Below are 17,085 nucleotides of genomic sequence, written 5' to 3'. Positions count from 1 at the left end.
TTTTTAATTTTTAAATATATCTATTAACTTACATCTGTTGTTTTAACATCATAAATAACTTTCTTTGGTATATATCTTTGGTGTATATCTTTAGTATATGTTTGCTAGATTCTCAGCTTTTCTTAATGTTTTGTAAAATTAAGCACATATATTTTAATATTGTAAATTGAATAAAACTATCCAAGGATCTTATATGAACAAATTGAAACAATATTTAAGATCATAATATTTTTAAGTTAGAAGAGGCTTTAGTGATTATTACGTACAGAGATTTTCAACCTTTTTCTGTTGCCACTACAGCATTCACATGAACTACCCCTACCTGTCAGTATTATTTCTACTCCTCTTGGTGATCATACACATGAAGAACCAGGAGTATCAGGGCAATTTTTTTACTTGCAATTTTTCTAAATCTTATTATGGAGCCATTTTTATTTAATCAAAATTATTTCACAACCTGGTCTGAACTTTCTTTTTTCTAATCATACAGTTGTCCAAGTTTTTAAAATGCTTTTACTTTAAGGAGAGGAATGTAACCAAAAGATTAAATGTAATTACCTCTGTGTGCCACTAGAATAAACATACTCTATGAATCTGAATTTATTTTATTTTTATTTATTTTAAAATATATTTTTATTTATGTCAGAGAGGAAGGGAGAGAGAGAGAGAGAGAGAGAGAGAGAGAGAGAAACATCAATGATGAGAGAGAATCATTGAGCAACTGCCTTGAGCCCGAAACCCGGGCATGTTCCCTGACTAGGAATCGAACCATGACCTCCTGGTTCATAGGTGGATGCTCAACTACTGAGCCATGCCAGCCGGGCCTAAATTTATTTAAAATAATGTCACACAAATAAAATACATATGAGCTATATGGTTTTTGTAATGTTTATACTTCGTGTTAATCTCAAAGTAGTATTTCTTTGATATCAGCTGCTAGTACTTTTACACTGCTCATGCTATAACAGGGGTGGGCAAACTTTTTGACTCGAGGGCCACAATGGGTTCTTAAACTGGACCGGAGGGCCGGAACAAAAGCATGGATGGAGTGTTTGTGTGAACTAATATAAATTCAAAGTAAACATCATTACATAAAAGGGTACGGTCTTTTTTTTTTTTTTTTTAGTTTTATTCATTTCAAACGGGCCGGATCCGGCCCGCAGGCCGTAGTTTGCCCACGGCTGGGCTATAACAAATAAAGGTAAAAAAAAAAAAAAAGTAGGATTGGTTATATCCTAACCAAGTTTCTGGATTATAACCAGAAAATTTGCAATTCCATGTGTTAGGGCATTTCTTTTCCTCCTTCTATCCTTCTCTCTCTTTTCCTTCTTTTTGTTCTTCTTTTTCTTAGGGGCTCAACTTATAGCAATAAGTAAATTCTCATTTAAGTCCATGATCTCTTTTACTTTGGAAGAAAAGTGCAATGCCCTCTTTGATATCCTTTTTGTGCAGAAAATGTTAAGCTGCTAATTTCATGAGCAGTGTTACTTTTTCACAACTTTCAAACTACTTTCAATTATCTGTAGCTGGAAGCAGGGTCAGAAGCAGAGAGTTGGAACCCATTTGAGTGATGTAACTTATGTCTTATTGCAGAAATTTATCCCAGGTATTGGGGCCATAAATCTAGCCTAGAGGTGCTTGGAGGAAAAGTATAGAAGAAGAAAAAAATGGGAGTGAAATCCACATAAGCTGGGCAGTCATATATACATCGCTAAAAACAAAACCACATTAGCACCAATGTTATTTCAAGCATTGGGTGTAGTGCTGGGATTCAGAGATGTATAAGACACAAAATTTTGCCCTTGTGGTGTTGGTGTTGAGGTTGACAGACCGTGAACAGATTGTGATACATTATAGTGAGGGCAGTGATTGATGTATATTCAGTATGGGGATTATGAGAGCACAGAATGGGGCCACCCGACAGGAATGGAGGAGTCCATGAAGGCTTTCCAGAGGAGGTGACATTTGAGCTGAGACATAAAGAAGGAAAAAGAGTTAGACAGGTGGAAGAAAAAGAATTAGCCAGGCCAAAGACAAGGTGGAAGGGGAGCCTGACAGAGTGAATCTAGGCAATGACTAAGCGAAAGCATAAGCGTTAGCCCCAAGATTGTGTGCACAAGGTGTTCAAGCAGATCGGTGCCCGAGAGCAACAAGTACATGGGGGAACAAGGCTAGAGTGTGAGCCAGGGCCAGCACCTCATGCTAATAGGCTTGTAGTTTTTGAAGAACACCTTTGTTTTCCCTTCTCTTTCTCCTACCTACCTTAGCATCCCAACTTTGTATATTTGCCGGAAGACTCATGGGGCTCTCAGTATTGTATCCACAGCAAAGATTCATGAGACTAGGAAGGGTACACAAAGGAGTCCATGTCCAGACTTCCTTATGTTTCACCCTCCCACGAGAGATTGCACAGAATGTCCTTTTCTCCCTGGAATGAAAGCGCAGCACCGTTTTGTGATGTTTCTACTCAGGGAAATCCATTAGAGAGTCAGCACCCGAGGTTTTTCCTGGGGACTGCTCACACAGATACCCTCTACCTAGTATATACCTGGATCCCAGACTCTCAGAGGCAAGCAGGAGTTTGGCAGAAGCCAGATTGTTTGTACAAATTCTAGGTACAATGAGCTACTCTCATTAGTTCATTGGTGACTGGAGCCCCCTCTGCCAGCCTAGTTTCCAGATGCCAGACAAAGTTCGACCTTGTGAGCAGGTCTGTCTAAGGATAGCAGTCTCTGGGCTGCCAGGCGAACTCTTTTCTGTACACTACTTTGAAAAAAAGTTTTTATTGATTTTAGAGAGAGGAAGGGAGAGAGAGAGATTGAACATTGATTAGAGAGAAACATTGATTGGCTGCCTCCTGCATGTCCCCCCCTGGGGGATCAAGCCCGCAACCCAGGCATGTCCCCTGACCAGAAATTGAACCAGTGACCTCCTGGTGCATGGGACAATGCTCAACTACTAAGCAACACCAGCTGGGCTGTTTTATTATTTTATTATTTAAAAAATATATTTTTATTGATTTCATAGAGGAAGGGAGGAGGAGAGATAGAAACATCAATGATGAGAGAGAATCATCTATTGGCTGCCTCCTGCACACACCATACTGGGGACGAAGCCCGCAACCTGGGCATGTGGCCTGACTGGGAATTGAACTATGACCTCCTGGTTCAGGTCAACGCTCAACCACTGAGCCGTGTTAGCTGGGCTGGGGCTGTTGTATATAACTTTTAAAAAATAGCTTAAAAAATAACTTCACTAGTTAACTTCCAGTGAAGTGAGATTGTGCAACTTTGCACTTATGTGAATGAACTTTAAGGCATTCGGGAGTTATAAATTTCTGTCCTTAGCTTTAATTCCACGGTGATGAGAAAAGAAGCTGGCATTGGGCTGGATTTATGTGTGACAGTGAGGTGACGGTGTGTCCTGCAGCTCAGATGACTGTCGTGCTCATACTAAGCTCAGTCCAGAAGAGGGGTCTGACTTGGTGACTGAATGGGTGGCGCCTCTAACCTCTGGCTAGGTTCGTTATGTCAAAATATAATTATCTCTAGATAAGGCATACATGCATAGGCAGGAACTAAGTAGTTTTTACCAAGCACTCATATGATATTTATCATACTAACTGATTTCTCCCTACAAGAATACTAGCCAATCTTAGCCCGCTTTTATACATGGGAAAATAAAGGCTAGTTTGTCATTTTTTTTAACTCCATTTTCTTTTATCAACGAATTCAGTCACCTTAGTACTCAAGAATCCTGTTGTGAAGCAGGTCCTTGAACTTCCCTCTAATGGTGATATGCATTGCCTTCAAGACTACCGTTTTCTCCACTTCAGAAAGTAAACTCCCTTGTATGGGTCCCAGATGGGCTCCTTTTTATTTTTTAATATTTTTATTGGTTTCAGAGAAGAAGGGAGAGGGTGAGAGAGATAGAAACATCAATGATGGGAATCATTGATCGGCTGCCTCCTGCACACCCACACTGGGGATCGAGCCCTAAACCTGGGCATGTGTCCTGACTGGGAATGGAACTGTGACCTCCTGATTCATAGGTCAACACTCTACCACTGAGCCACACTGGCCGGGCGATGGGCTCCTTTTTAGATAATACTATCAAGTATCAAGTATTACTGAATATTCTATTGTACCTGCTAAACAGTGAAGAAAGAAAGGGAACATCAGAGAAAGAGATTAGTTGACTTATGTACACCACCCAATGGTATGATATAAAATTAAAAGCTAAAAGGGTATGACTCATATTTTATTAATATATGTTATTTATAATTCTGTCTTTAGTTTTGTGGATTGATTTTATAGTACAATGTGTATGTTTTTAAAACCTGAACCTATTGGGCTCACTGACATTTTAAATAGTTCACTTTTAGTGGCTGTTTTATTTACTGACTTTCTGAGAGTTTGTTTGCTTTTTCTTCTTCTTCTTTTTTGAATAGCCTGCTAGAGTTGTTCTGAAATAGCAGTGGTTTATTTGTGTTCATTTCTGAAACCATTGCATGCAAGCCTATTGTGTTTGTCTTCAGTGTACACATGAATGAGCTGCATGCTGATGTATAATCTCTAGATACCTACACACACACATACTCTCTCTGCTTGAAGACAAAAATAAAGAGCACTCATGAGCATTTTCTTTACTCTTATATTTTATTCAGTGGGGTTTCAAACATTTGGATGGCATGGGATAAATGCATACTATGAAAAAATATATAATATAGTTACACATGCTCTGATAAGTACATGATTTCAGTTCTATCCTATGAATGTTGTTCTATGGTTTATCAAACCTGTGGTTTTCCTATTTTGAACATGTTTTTCCTCATCCTAGGACATGTAGTCAAAGGATTTTCTTAGATATGTTTTTCTATATTTCTATTTTGATTCAGTTACTAAAACCAAAGTGCCCATATTGAACCCTTGGGCTGATGTTTATTGTAGTATAGGGATTACAGTCACCATTCAAATTGCGACTTGGATAATACATTTTGGACATTTTTATTTTATAGAAAATGTAGAGGATAGTACTGATGAGGATGCACCTTTAAACAGCCCGGGATCAGAAGGAAGGTAAGAGAACCTTTGGGAACTTAATAGATTTTACTTGTTTCTATAATATTTTTAATACTTTATCTTGATGCTTCAAACAATTACCCTTATAAAACAAATAATTTTGAATTTTATGGCTAAGTGAATAGCACTGGAAACAGTAATATGGAAACCTAACTCAGTTATGCTTAATTACCACACATTTTAAAATAAAAATATTGGAATATTTAAGTAAGGAAAATGAAAAAAATTTAAATTAGTTTATTTTGATTTTTTAAAAATATATTTTATTGATTTTTAGAGAGGAAGGGAGAGGGAGAGAGAGATAGAAACATCAATGATGAGAGAGAATCATTGATTGGCTGCTTCCTGCATGCCCCCCACTGGGGATTGAGCCCGTAACCCAGGTGTGTGCCCCTGGCCAGAATCGAACCTGGGACCACCGAGTCTGCAGGCCGATGCTCTATCCATCGAGCCAAACCAGCCAGGGCTATTTTGATTTTAAATATTGTCTTTCTTTGTTTTCCATAGCTAGGCATATACAATTCTTTCCATAGTTGTAAACATAGAGGACATGCAGTTTTGTATAGTAAGTTCCCTTATAATCTTGTGGTTATATATTTGCATATAGCACACTGTCTTCAGACCTGATGAAGCTTTGTGGAGATGTGAAACCTAAAAACAAGGTACGGGGGATTGAAAATGCTGGGTGAATGAATATTCTTTTTCCCTCTGTTCTTTGTTATAACTTTAAACACATTGGAGGCCTCAAGCTTGACCCTGGGTAGGTTATCAAGCAGGCATGCTTCTACCAAAGCTTCCATGTATCAGAAAATTAGTCTTTTATCATATTCCCCTTGACAAAAGTTCTATTGAAAATTTCTCTCTTGTGAAATTTGCATTTTACTGTATTCTCACACTTTTCTCACTAGATATCATTATGGAGACCAAATATTTTTTCCATCCCTCCCCCCACCAGATTTCTCCTAAAGGTTTATTACCCATTAAGGAAGTTGTGTGTTAATCTATTAAAGTTGCCTAAATTTCCTAATAATATAGGAGATAGTCACAAATTACTAGACAATAGTAATTTAAAGCAGTTGGCTAATCAAGTTGTAGACCTGTAGTTGACATCTAAAATAAATCATTTTGATTGTGAGAGATTTTTGAAATTTTAACATTCTGGTATATTTTTAAGTATTTCTTTCTTACTTTAACTATATCCTGAAGTGGTTTGAATAATAAGCCAACTCCTAATCATTATCTTGTATTAAAATCAAATATGCTACAATATATGTTTGTAAAGTTTTTCAAAAAATATAAATGATACATGCTGTTAAATGTGTAAGAAACACGTGGGACTTTTCAGATTGAGAGTTGGTAACATTTGATACTAGATGAATTAACTAAACATCTTAAGATGTTTGAAAACAAAGAATTCTTAGTAAATATTTGTTGAATGATGGATAGAATCAGAACCGGAAAGAATAATGCAAATGGATAGGACAGGTATAAGGCCCCAGTGGTTAGTCAGGTAAGGTCAATGAGTAATTTGGCTGGATGTGAAATCATGAGTCGGAGTCATTATGATTACCTAAAGAGGACGTGCCCAATTAAAGCAAATAGCCAGCACTCAACTCTTGCTCATTTTTGCCATGATGGAATATGGGCCTACGGCTACCAGATCCTTCGGTTTTTTAAGAAAAGCCTTGAATATGGATTTTTAGGTAAAATTTCCTTATCTTAATAACATTGGGCAAACCGATCAAAAAACAACTTCAGGCTCTAGGTGTGGCCCTTGCGCCACATGTAGTTTATGTCTTATTATTGTGACTAAGAAGAAGTTACCAACACTCAAAACATTCTAGTGTAGTTTGGATCCAGCCTTAAGCAGAGGAGAGTATCTCTTAAGGTAACTTTCATCTTTCAGGCCCTGTGACAGCCTGGTTATTCCTGCTCTTAGGATACCAGAAAAGAGCTGTAAAGTGTTGGCCTAAAGGTCATCTCCTAAAAGATCCACTTTTGTTAGGAAATCCCAGCAAAGTGATTTCTCTCTGCCCTGGTCCCTCGGCTCTGCAGAGAATTGACAGTGTACAAAACTGGCTGCAGGTCTTTCTTTTCCTAAATTCTCTGAAGTGCTATCTGCTTTTCCCTTTGAACTGCAAAAATGCCTGGAGAAATCTGAAATCATGTATTTTTCCTCACTGAAAAAAATGAATTTGACCTTGTATTTTAAATCGGTATGTACCAACGCTCTGTGAAGTTTGGGGATGTAAAATTGACTAAACAGGGTGCCTGCCCTTTAGAGGCTTACAGTCTGGTGGACACAATGATTATTTGTTAATTCCTTCGTGATAACAGCGACTCTGAGCAACAACAGGATAGTCATTTGGTTTTTAAGAGTAAAGAAGGACATGCTTATGGTGAGTTTAGGCTCTAGGAAAATCATCTTCGCCTGCCTCACCAGGCTGCCAAAAACTGGTGCAAGCTGATGCTGAATTATCCAGCAGGTAGATTAAAAGCATCAAGGGAGCAGGGTAATGGAAGTTGAGAAACATGTGTAAAAATTGATATTAAATAAAGCATCTCAGCAAGGGAAAATTTTTGAATTTAGTTGAGCTTCCCTAACAAAATTATATTTTGGTTTGATTTCTTTCTTTTTCTTCTTCTTTTTAAATTATATGCTGAGGGAGCTGGCCATGAGTGCCAGGATAGCACAGTAATATTGGAGGCAGATTGCTTAGTGTTGAACCTTGGCTTTGCCACTTCCTAGCTGTGCAACTTTGGGCAAATTGCTTAGCTTCTCTGTGCTTCACTTATGAATTAGGATAATAATAGCACATGCTAAGATAGCAGAGTGTTTAGAACAATGCCTTGTCATATAATACGTACAATACAAATGTTGGTTACTACTATGTCCTGTAAGGATCTTATCTGGCTATAGCTCTGGCTTGTCACTCTCTTACTGCTACGTTTGACACACTTGCTAGGAAAAGACACACTAAATGTTTGTTTGTTTGTTTGTTTTGTTTTACCTATTTCAAACTAATATTAAATATCTACTCTCCAATCATCTTCTGTACAAAAGTTGGCTCCTGATTGCGTTTCCTCCCATTTTCTGACTAGGCCCGAAGGAGGACCACCACTCAGATGGAATTGCTGTATGCAGATAGCAGTGAACTAGCTTCAGACACTAGTACAGGAGATGCTTCCTTGCCTGGCCCTCTTACAGCTGTTGCAGAAGGGCAAGAGAGTGGAATGAATACAGAGACCAGTGCTACTTCTGCTAGGGACAAAGAACTCCCTCCCCCATCTGGCTTCCCTTCTAAGATAGGCAGCATGTAAGTCTGGCACCGCTACACTAACTTCCTTTCTTTTGGCTTTTCTTTTTTAATATGCATGTTGCTAATTTCTTATTTCTATTTTTTAAAATTTATGTGAATAAGATCTCTGGTTTTCAATGTAATTTCTGTTAGGTATTATCTCACCTAATTTTTTGGGCACTCAAAATGACTTGAGATGGGAAATGTTCTTTGTAGAATTGCATTATCTTGTTTCTCAGTTTTAGGGTCTTTCTTAGAGGATTCTAATTTTTATAAAAACTGAGTTGTGTACTGCAGATAGAATTTATTTAGTAACTGCTAAATTAGGTTAATGCTATACCTATGAAACCATTATATAAAACAACAACCTGAAAGTCTTTTAAATTAGCTCTAAATTATGTGTATCCTAGTTCTAAGAGCCTGGTCAGGATACTAAACCTTGCTGACCTTTCTAAAGAAAAATGAAATATGACATACAAACATAAAACACTTGAGGCTTTCCTAACTTTTTGCCTTAAAGCACATTACATGTCTGACATGAGTGTTTGCACAAAATATTTGCATTGATATTATTAAAGATTTGAAGGAAGACATATTCTCTCTCCCATCTATGTTGATCTGAACAAGAAAACATTCTCAAAACAAATCTTATTTACAGATTTAAAAAATTATTTTCTGGAGGAAAAAGAAAGATTTCCCTATACAGGCCTATGTGTGTGTGTGTGTGTGTGTGTGTGTGTGTGTGTGTGTGTACATGGTGTGATTATGTGTGTTTTGGAAGTTATATTAAAATTAGACCAATCATTTACTGGTAAAGATTTAAATGATATTTTTCAAACGAAGCCTCACATATACTCTGGCAAATGATTTATGGGATGAATACATGCCAGCATTGAGATATACTGCCCAAAAAGCAGCACACTTCATATGACTCTGCAAATAATAAAATATAACAAACTTCCCCCCTTGAGTATTTCTGTTCTTCATAACTTTATGCATTGTATGAAGATATTTTTGTTGTCTTACATTCAGTAAGCCCATCTGCAACCTTTAGTTCCAAAATTAATTTTAATGATGACAGAACTTCCTTGCATGTGCTTGAGGCCTATGTAATTAACTATTGGATTTGCTACTAGAGATTGCTAACCAGTAGATAGCTTATGGCTTCAGTGCTTTTTAATAAGATGATAGTAGCAGAAATGCTTTGGATGAAGGTAGTGAGATAGAAGTGATAAAGATGTTAGGAACCCACATGTGTTCAGCGTAGTCTGTCAGATGAGTAGAGACTTTTGGAACTTCAAGACTAAATCTATGACCTGGAATCCAGATTCAGGTAATACCTTCTTTTTGCCTTTCTTTTTTAAATTTTAAAAATGTATCCTTTGTAACAGGTGGTAGACAATACCTTTTGGAATCTCTCTTTTTGCATGATTTATTTTCATGTTTTCATGAATGCGGATGCTTGTGTAATCCTGCACAAATTTAAGAGCTGGTCATGTGCTTGGTGCAGTAACTTTTATAAACCATTACTGCATGATTTTTATTACATAAACTAGAGGCCCGGTGCATGAAATTTGTGCACGGGTGGAGTCCTTAGGCCTGGTCGGAGATTAGAGCCTATAGGGGCTGTCTTGCCCAGTCCCGATTGGGGTGGGGCCTGCTGGCTGCCGGCGGCCGGGGCCTGTCAGCTGGGGCCTGCCGGATGGGGGGAAGGCCAGGGAGAGGGACCGCGGGAGGTTTGCCAGCTGGGGGGAGGGGCCGGGGGAGGTTGGTTGGCCGTGGGAGGTTAGAGGGAGCAGCTCCTGCATTGAGCGTCTGCCCCTTGGTGGTCAGTGCACGCCATAGTGACTGATCGACCGGTTGTTCCCATTGTTCCGGTTGTTCAGTCGTAACGGTCGCTTAGGCTTTCATATATGAAATAATGATGATATAAATAATTATATAAATATTTCATAATGAAATATATATGAAATAATTTACTCAAGTGGCCCTTATGATTTAAAGGATGCAGAAGTTCTAAAAATTGATTTCCTCCAATTAGAAAAAAGTTTAATTATATTTAATTTTTGCTTTCAAATAGGAATCATGTAACCCTTTCTGGGGATATTGCTTTCTAATTCTTTAGTGAATTTGTATTTTTTTAATTAATATAACTAGCGAAGAATAGCAGAAATTCATTTTTTCGATTAAAATGTATTACATGTTATAAAAAAAGTCATAGTCTTACATAACTACTATTCAACATTTAAAATTTACAAAGCAAAAATATGTTAATTACAAACATTTCTGAGTTACAAATTAAGTACTATAGTTAATTTAAATAATTGTGCATTTTTTGTGTGACTAAATATAATTAATTAAATCTCATTGTTTCTCATATTCTGATAGTCTAATATTTTTGTTCTACAAAACTGTAATGAGAATTTTTCTTCAACCAAAGCAATTCTGATCAAACTTAAACACTTATGTTTAAAATAAAATATTTTATTTGGCAATATAATATTGATTTTTTTATATTCAAAGATAATGGGTTTGCACATATTTGAAAGGGTTGCCAATTTAAAAATTAAATATATGCTTGTTAAGCTTCCATTAACTAAAAATAACTCATAATATTTTCCTATCCTAGTTTTAGTTTTTATTTTTTGTTTCCAAGTAATCTTTTTTGAGTTCTAGTTATTAATCTATTAAAAAAATTTAGGTTAAATGTCTACCAAATAAAGTTATATGTACATATTTAAAATTAGATGACCACAGAATCTTTTTCTATTTTTAGTACCAGATCGTCATCTCTATCAGAGAAAAAACTGCCAGAGCCTTCCCCTGTAACCAGGAGAAAGGCATATGAGAAAGCAGAAAAATCAAAGGCCAAGGAACAAAAACAGTAAGTTAACTCATGCTTTTTATCTATTAGATTGTATAAAATGTCTGCTACACTTAGATGTTAAAGGACAATAGTGAACTTACTTTCCAGATTTTAGGCTGGTTCTGTGGTTATGACAGATTTGACTAATCATGACAATCAAGTTAGCTATTGGCTTGGCAAAATGGTCTTTAAATTCCTTGTTCACACACACACCTGTAAAAATATTGAGCACTTGTGCCTGATCATGTGTACGCACGTATTTTCCAATTATTCGTGCATATTATTGTAAGAGTTAATATACACTTGAGGAGAGACTTATTAAATATGAGTCCTCTAGAAAAATTTGAAATTAATCTTGGTTGTCATCTGATAAAACTACATTGACTTCACCTCTTTAACTGGGTTGACAAAAAACTAGTGCTGGAGGGTGTGTGAGTTGTGCCATTTTCTTGCTGTTCTTTTATGGTTAAATCGGCATTATCCCCAATTGTTTTTTGTGTTGTTGTTTTTTTTTTTTTTTTTTTTTTGCTAAAATCATTTTGTTTGTTTGTTTGTGGAAAAGCAAGCAAGCAAGAATTTATTGACCACAGCCAAAAATATACATAGGAGAGTGAAACAAGGAAGGGCATATTTGAAGAAGCAATAGGAGAGCCTAGGCTGGGCTGCTTTGGCTCACTGGGAAGTCAGAGAAAAGGGGGCCTTGGAGACAGGTCCTGGGTTAGCCCAGGACGAGCTGCCACTGCCCATTGCTCCTCTGGTTGCAAGGCTCATGGAGTCCCTTAGAGGTGAGGGGATAGTGCCTGTGGGGGAAGGAGGAGCGGAAGAGAATAGCAGGCATGTGCTCCCTGGAGAGAGAGTGCCTGCTAACATCTTTTAAAAGCTGTTTGTGTGTTTGGTGAAGGTTAATTTACTGAACGATACATAATATAATCTGATGACCCACTGGGTAATTGCAATGCCTCAACATGCTGAAAGGTGATGAATGGGTGAGAGCCACCGTTGCCCTTATACCTTGTGTGTGGCCTAATGCGCTGCATGTGGCAGGTGGATCTATGACTCAGCCTTGAGTGAGAATATCAATGCCAATCTACATTTAAATATTGGTAAAGCTAATTTCTTTACCATAAATATAAATATGGTAATAAGTTTTTATATATTTTCTGTACCTGAGTGGACAGTGTTGTACCACCCCCTTCCCTGGACCAGCATGCACACGCTCGGCCTTGACCCCTGGCTTAGCTGATGTGAACGTCATGGAAATTATCCTTCTAATCATCCTTGCTTCCTGTGTTTAAAGATGTAATTTGTTGCTACTGAATCAGACCTCTTAAGAATGATTGGGAGATGGGGGAATGGAGCAAATAAGTAATTTAAATATAAATGAATGAATCAATTGAGTAGGCAAATCACTCTTAAACTTTCCTTGTCTGTAAAATGAACATCTTGGTCTCAGTTATAAAACTGTATAGTTTTAAATTTGGCTTGTTTTTATTTGTACCGACTTTAGAGTTCAGCAGAGAGAACTCTTTCTTTAGTGCCATCTTGTGGCCAATGTAACAAAATTCAATGGGAAAATTTTAAATTGTTCAGAGTGCATTTTATCTTACAATAAAGGAAGAAAGGAAGGGAGTGAAGAAGGAAGGATTTCACTAATGAAAAGCTTTTTTAGAAAAGCATGTTTCATATAACATTCCTAACAAAGCATAACCAATTAAAGCCACCTATTTAATGTTCTTTTTTCTTGTAGCTCAGATTCTGGAACCTCAGAGGCTAGTCTTTCACCTCCTTCTTCCCCACCAAGCCGGCCCCGTAACGAACTGAATGTGTTTAATCGTCTTACTGTTTCTCAGGGAAACACATCAGTTCAGCAGGATAAGTAAGTCATTATGGAAGAGAGCCCCAACGATTTATTACAATATTCTGAACCTGTCAATACCGTCTGTAGAAAACACTTAGCCATCTCTTTGTATGGGAGATGGAGTCTGACTTGTGAACTCTTGCCATATTTTGTGTGTTGTTCCAACAGGAAATGAGCCATAGAGGCAATATTACAGAAAATTATTTTCCTGCTGAACATTATTCCCTGCTGTAGATTTGCATCGCTATACTTTCAGCACTTGTCTTGCTCTTTCTTTTACAAGTACATTAGATTTGAAATATCTTTGAGACCACCTGAAGTTTAAATTTCTTGGGATTCTTCAGCTTCTGTGAGCATACAAAAATCTCTAATCCAGACTGCCTGGATTTTTTTGAAATATGCAAATTATTTTACCTTTGGTGAATAGAACAGCTTACAAAGACCACTGTTATATGTGGAACATGTTATTATCACTTGGCTATTCTATACAAATCCACTAGTAAACTTCAATAGTTTTTGGAATAAAAAAGTAACTTTAAGGGTGAAGGGGGTAGGTTTGAAGGTGGGTTCTGGGGGAGGAGTAGTTGGAGGGATGTGGAAAATATTATTTTCATTAATTATTTATTGAAAAAGTATTCTCACATTGAGCCAGAATCTCTCTTGCAAGAATTCAATACTAACACTGCTGCCATAAGGTGTTTGTTAACTCTGACTTATCTGCTTTGATTTTGAATGATAGCATTGTATGTGTATGTACTTGATATCCAGCCTCCCACCCCAATTATTTGTTTTTTATGCTATAATTTCTCTGTATAATTCAACAATTTCTGAAATTTATAAGATTTTGTCTAAGATGTCCGGCATGTTTAAATCATGCTAAATGGCTCTGTAACTTAGAGAAACACAATACCATTTTGAAATAACTTTAATCTACTTAATTTATGGATATAATTCTTGATCATACTTTAATATGGTTTAATCAGCTGATGACATGTCTTTTAAATTGATCTAGATAGGCAACTATCATCTGTTACTGAAAAAGACTCTAATATTGTTACATCATATCTCTTATTTAACTGAGAGAAGAGTAGAACATTAGGGATGCTTTGGGGAAGTCCATTTTCACTAGTGATATGAAAAATTACTAAATCTTCTTTACCATGCATTCACAGTCATAAAATTTTCTGCCAGTCTTTTGATGATCTTGACAATCTCATCATAGTTCCACATTTTGTACTGAAATGTTTTATCAGCTACCAACAATTTGATTGTGTTGTCATCTCTGAAAGTTGTCACTTAGAATAGACTTCTACACTTTCAAAAGCTCAGCCACCTTCTGGATCACTTTTTGGGGGGGCTCCTTTTTGAGACTAGCGTGTTTCACCAGCTACATATTGTTTCTGGTTACATTCCATGCCAGTAGCACTCCCCCTCCCCTCATCCTCCCCAAACTTATTTTACAGGTAAATAGATTTTCATAATAGCCACCACTCACTGCCGGACTTGGAGGTTTTGGGATAGGGCTGACAGGAGTGGGTCATCTATTATAAAAATCCTGCTAAAGTTCCCCAGCAATTAGCGAGGGACTCCCTAGTCAGAATTCCATATTGTTAAGATAAGTTAAAACAAAAATTTATTAAATTGAGTGATTTGCTCTCCTTTCAAACATGTAATATATTTGTGCAACAGCCATAGTAAAGAGTCCAAATCTAAAGTAATTATCAAGATGAATAAAATTCATGAATAGTTATTAAAATGGAAAACATTTTCTGGTACTAGTCCATTAAATAGAAAGGATCTTAAAGTGATGTATTTTACTTACTTGATACTGTTCCTCTTCAGGACCTAAATTTTAGAAGTAAGGATAGATAGGCTCTATGGATCAGTAATAGAAATATTTCCCCCCAAAGTCTTGGTAGAAAACATAAGAATCAAATAGTTTATTTGACTCAGCTAGACATTGAATTTGCTGTTATCTAGTACAAATAGAGAAGCAGGGCACAATAAAGGAAGTGTTTACTATATTTCAATAATACTGTTGATTTTCATTTCAATCTTAGTGTCTTTATCTGTTGACATCTGTATTCTTTCTCCTCATAATTCTAACTCTTTCGCTGTAGGTCTGATGAAAGTGATTCCTCTCTGTCGGAGGTACACAGGTACTTTCTTTCCATCTTTTCTATATTCTGGCATTTTGTGGTGTTCTAAAATGCCTTCCTAGAAACTAAGCAAATCTCATTTTTGTTGCATGCATAACTTGTTGTAAACCATATAGATGCACTAATATTTTTTAACATATTCATTTTAATGATGCACCTTTTAGACAAAAGTAGTGGCACAGTTTTTTGTATAATAACATAAAAACTTGTGATATTTGTTTTCTATTTGTAACCTAGATTTTTTTAAAGTAATTAAGTTCTATGAATACTGATTTCAAGAAATTTTGCTCCTCAGTGATTTTTTATTTCCAATAAAAAAATGTGGGAGGTCAGTATGGTTATCTTTTCTTGTTTGTTTAGCATTTTAAATAAAGAGTTTATGGGAGGTTTTGTGATTTTTTTAAAAAAAGGTATGCTAGAAAAAGAAGGATACTATGGTACCAAAAAAGAGAGAAAGAAATAGAATGTAGAAGGGCTTTAAAAAAAATTTTTTTTCTATTGATTGATGCTATTTTAAAAATAACAATGTTGCATTTTTTCATGTTAAGGATTTCTTTTTTTTGGATCCTTAATTTCTCTTTCATCTTTGCTGTCATTTCTTCTTCCCACTTATCATTTGTCTTCTCTCTTTTTGCACTCGTTTCCCCTGTTTATGGCCATTTTGCTGATCAGCAGTAGATCCTCCAAAAGGTAGGCAGGGGGAGGGAGATGAAATTAATCTCATTCACGGTATTACAAACTTTACTGGTTTGCATGGAACAACAATAAACTTGTTTCTCTCCTTCAAATCAGGTTTGTTTTACAAGTTTGCAACATTTAACCTTAACTTAAAGTAATTATTTTAAAGTTGATTTCTATATTTCAGAATGTGAATAGATTAATTCTAATAGAAAAAAATACCATGGATGTATGTTTCCAATTTCTATTTTTTTCTATTATCTTTGGTGTTAAGGTAATATATATAAAGGTATATATGTATGTTATATATAATATATTAACCCTAATACTATGAATATCTGAGAGCATTTTTCAGTGTATAATTAATAAAATGCTATGTTTAACGTTGAGATTGTTTCTTTAGAAGTGTGACTGACCAATAATATTAACACACATAACAATGAAAGAGACTCCAGGAGCTGGGCCATACAGAAGTCACTGTCTATTTGGTGGCAAATATTTACTGGATACTTTCGTAATACTACAGCCTTTGACATGACAGAGTTGTGTTGAGTGTTATATCATTGGGGAAGATTTTGTAAATTCTTAGGATAAAGCTGATAATTTGAAGGAAGGAAATCTTTTAGAGACATAGTGTCACATAATTGAGGCTACTGATTTTTTTCCTTAGGATGGTTTGTGTCGTTAGATGCAAATCAGAAACAGCTCTTAGACTGTCCCCATGATTTTTTTCTTTATAGTCAGCTTGTTGGAATATACACACATATATTTTCTGTTTGAGATGTAACAGTAGCAGGTGACTGTGCGTTAGATGACATTTGTGAACGTGTGAAGCAATACTTTGATGGCTTCAGTTCATAGCTAATAACCTAACATCAACAGGAAGATTCAAATGCCAGAGTCAGACGTTTGAGGAGGTTTTGCTCCTATTGCAGTTTTAATCTGCATAAATTCTTACTTTACAAACAAGATACTGAGCATTAATTTAAAGAATCTCAGATTGACACGTGTGCAACTAATAGCATTAGACTGTGTACTTATATATCTAGTGATAACAATTCCTGGTATTATTTTTGGTGACGAGGTGCTTCTTTTATTTTTTTGAAATCATTTTAACTAGACCCTAAAAATAAAGTTTAAAAAA

The 17,085-nt window shown here is 36.2% G+C and overlaps 1 protein-coding gene across 15 annotated transcripts in view; it reads left to right on the top strand.

The window, feature by feature from the left end:
• KIF21A (kinesin family member 21A) overlaps positions 1 to 17,085 on the top strand; it is a 147,314-nt gene that overhangs the window by 116,396 nt on the left and 13,833 nt on the right. For 4 of the 15 annotated variants that reach the window (XM_014529551.1, XM_014529549.1, XM_014529548.1 and 1 more), the window contains 7 exons: positions 5,018 to 5,078; positions 5,689 to 5,743; positions 8,184 to 8,398; positions 11,157 to 11,264; positions 12,994 to 13,122; positions 15,225 to 15,263; positions 15,936 to 15,953. In XM_014529551.1, the coding sequence (XP_014385037.1) occupies positions 5,018 to 5,078; positions 5,689 to 5,743; positions 8,184 to 8,398; positions 11,157 to 11,264; positions 12,994 to 13,122; positions 15,225 to 15,263; positions 15,936 to 15,953 (625 nt within the window). The remainder of the gene's footprint in view (positions 1 to 5,017; positions 5,079 to 5,688; positions 5,744 to 8,183; positions 8,399 to 11,156; positions 11,265 to 12,993; positions 13,123 to 15,224; positions 15,264 to 15,935; positions 15,954 to 17,085) is intronic. The other 11 variants (XM_014529552.1, XM_014529559.1, XM_014529550.1 and 8 more) reach the window with 7 other exon arrangements.

Source organism: Myotis brandtii, unplaced genomic scaffold, assembly GCF_000412655.1.
Source record: "Myotis brandtii unplaced genomic scaffold, ASM41265v1 scaffold686, whole genome shotgun sequence".
Taxonomy (NCBI): Eukaryota; Metazoa; Chordata; class Mammalia; order Chiroptera; family Vespertilionidae; genus Myotis; species Myotis brandtii.
Note: the sequence above shows the minus strand (reverse complement) of the source record. Positions and strands in the feature narration are given on the sequence as shown.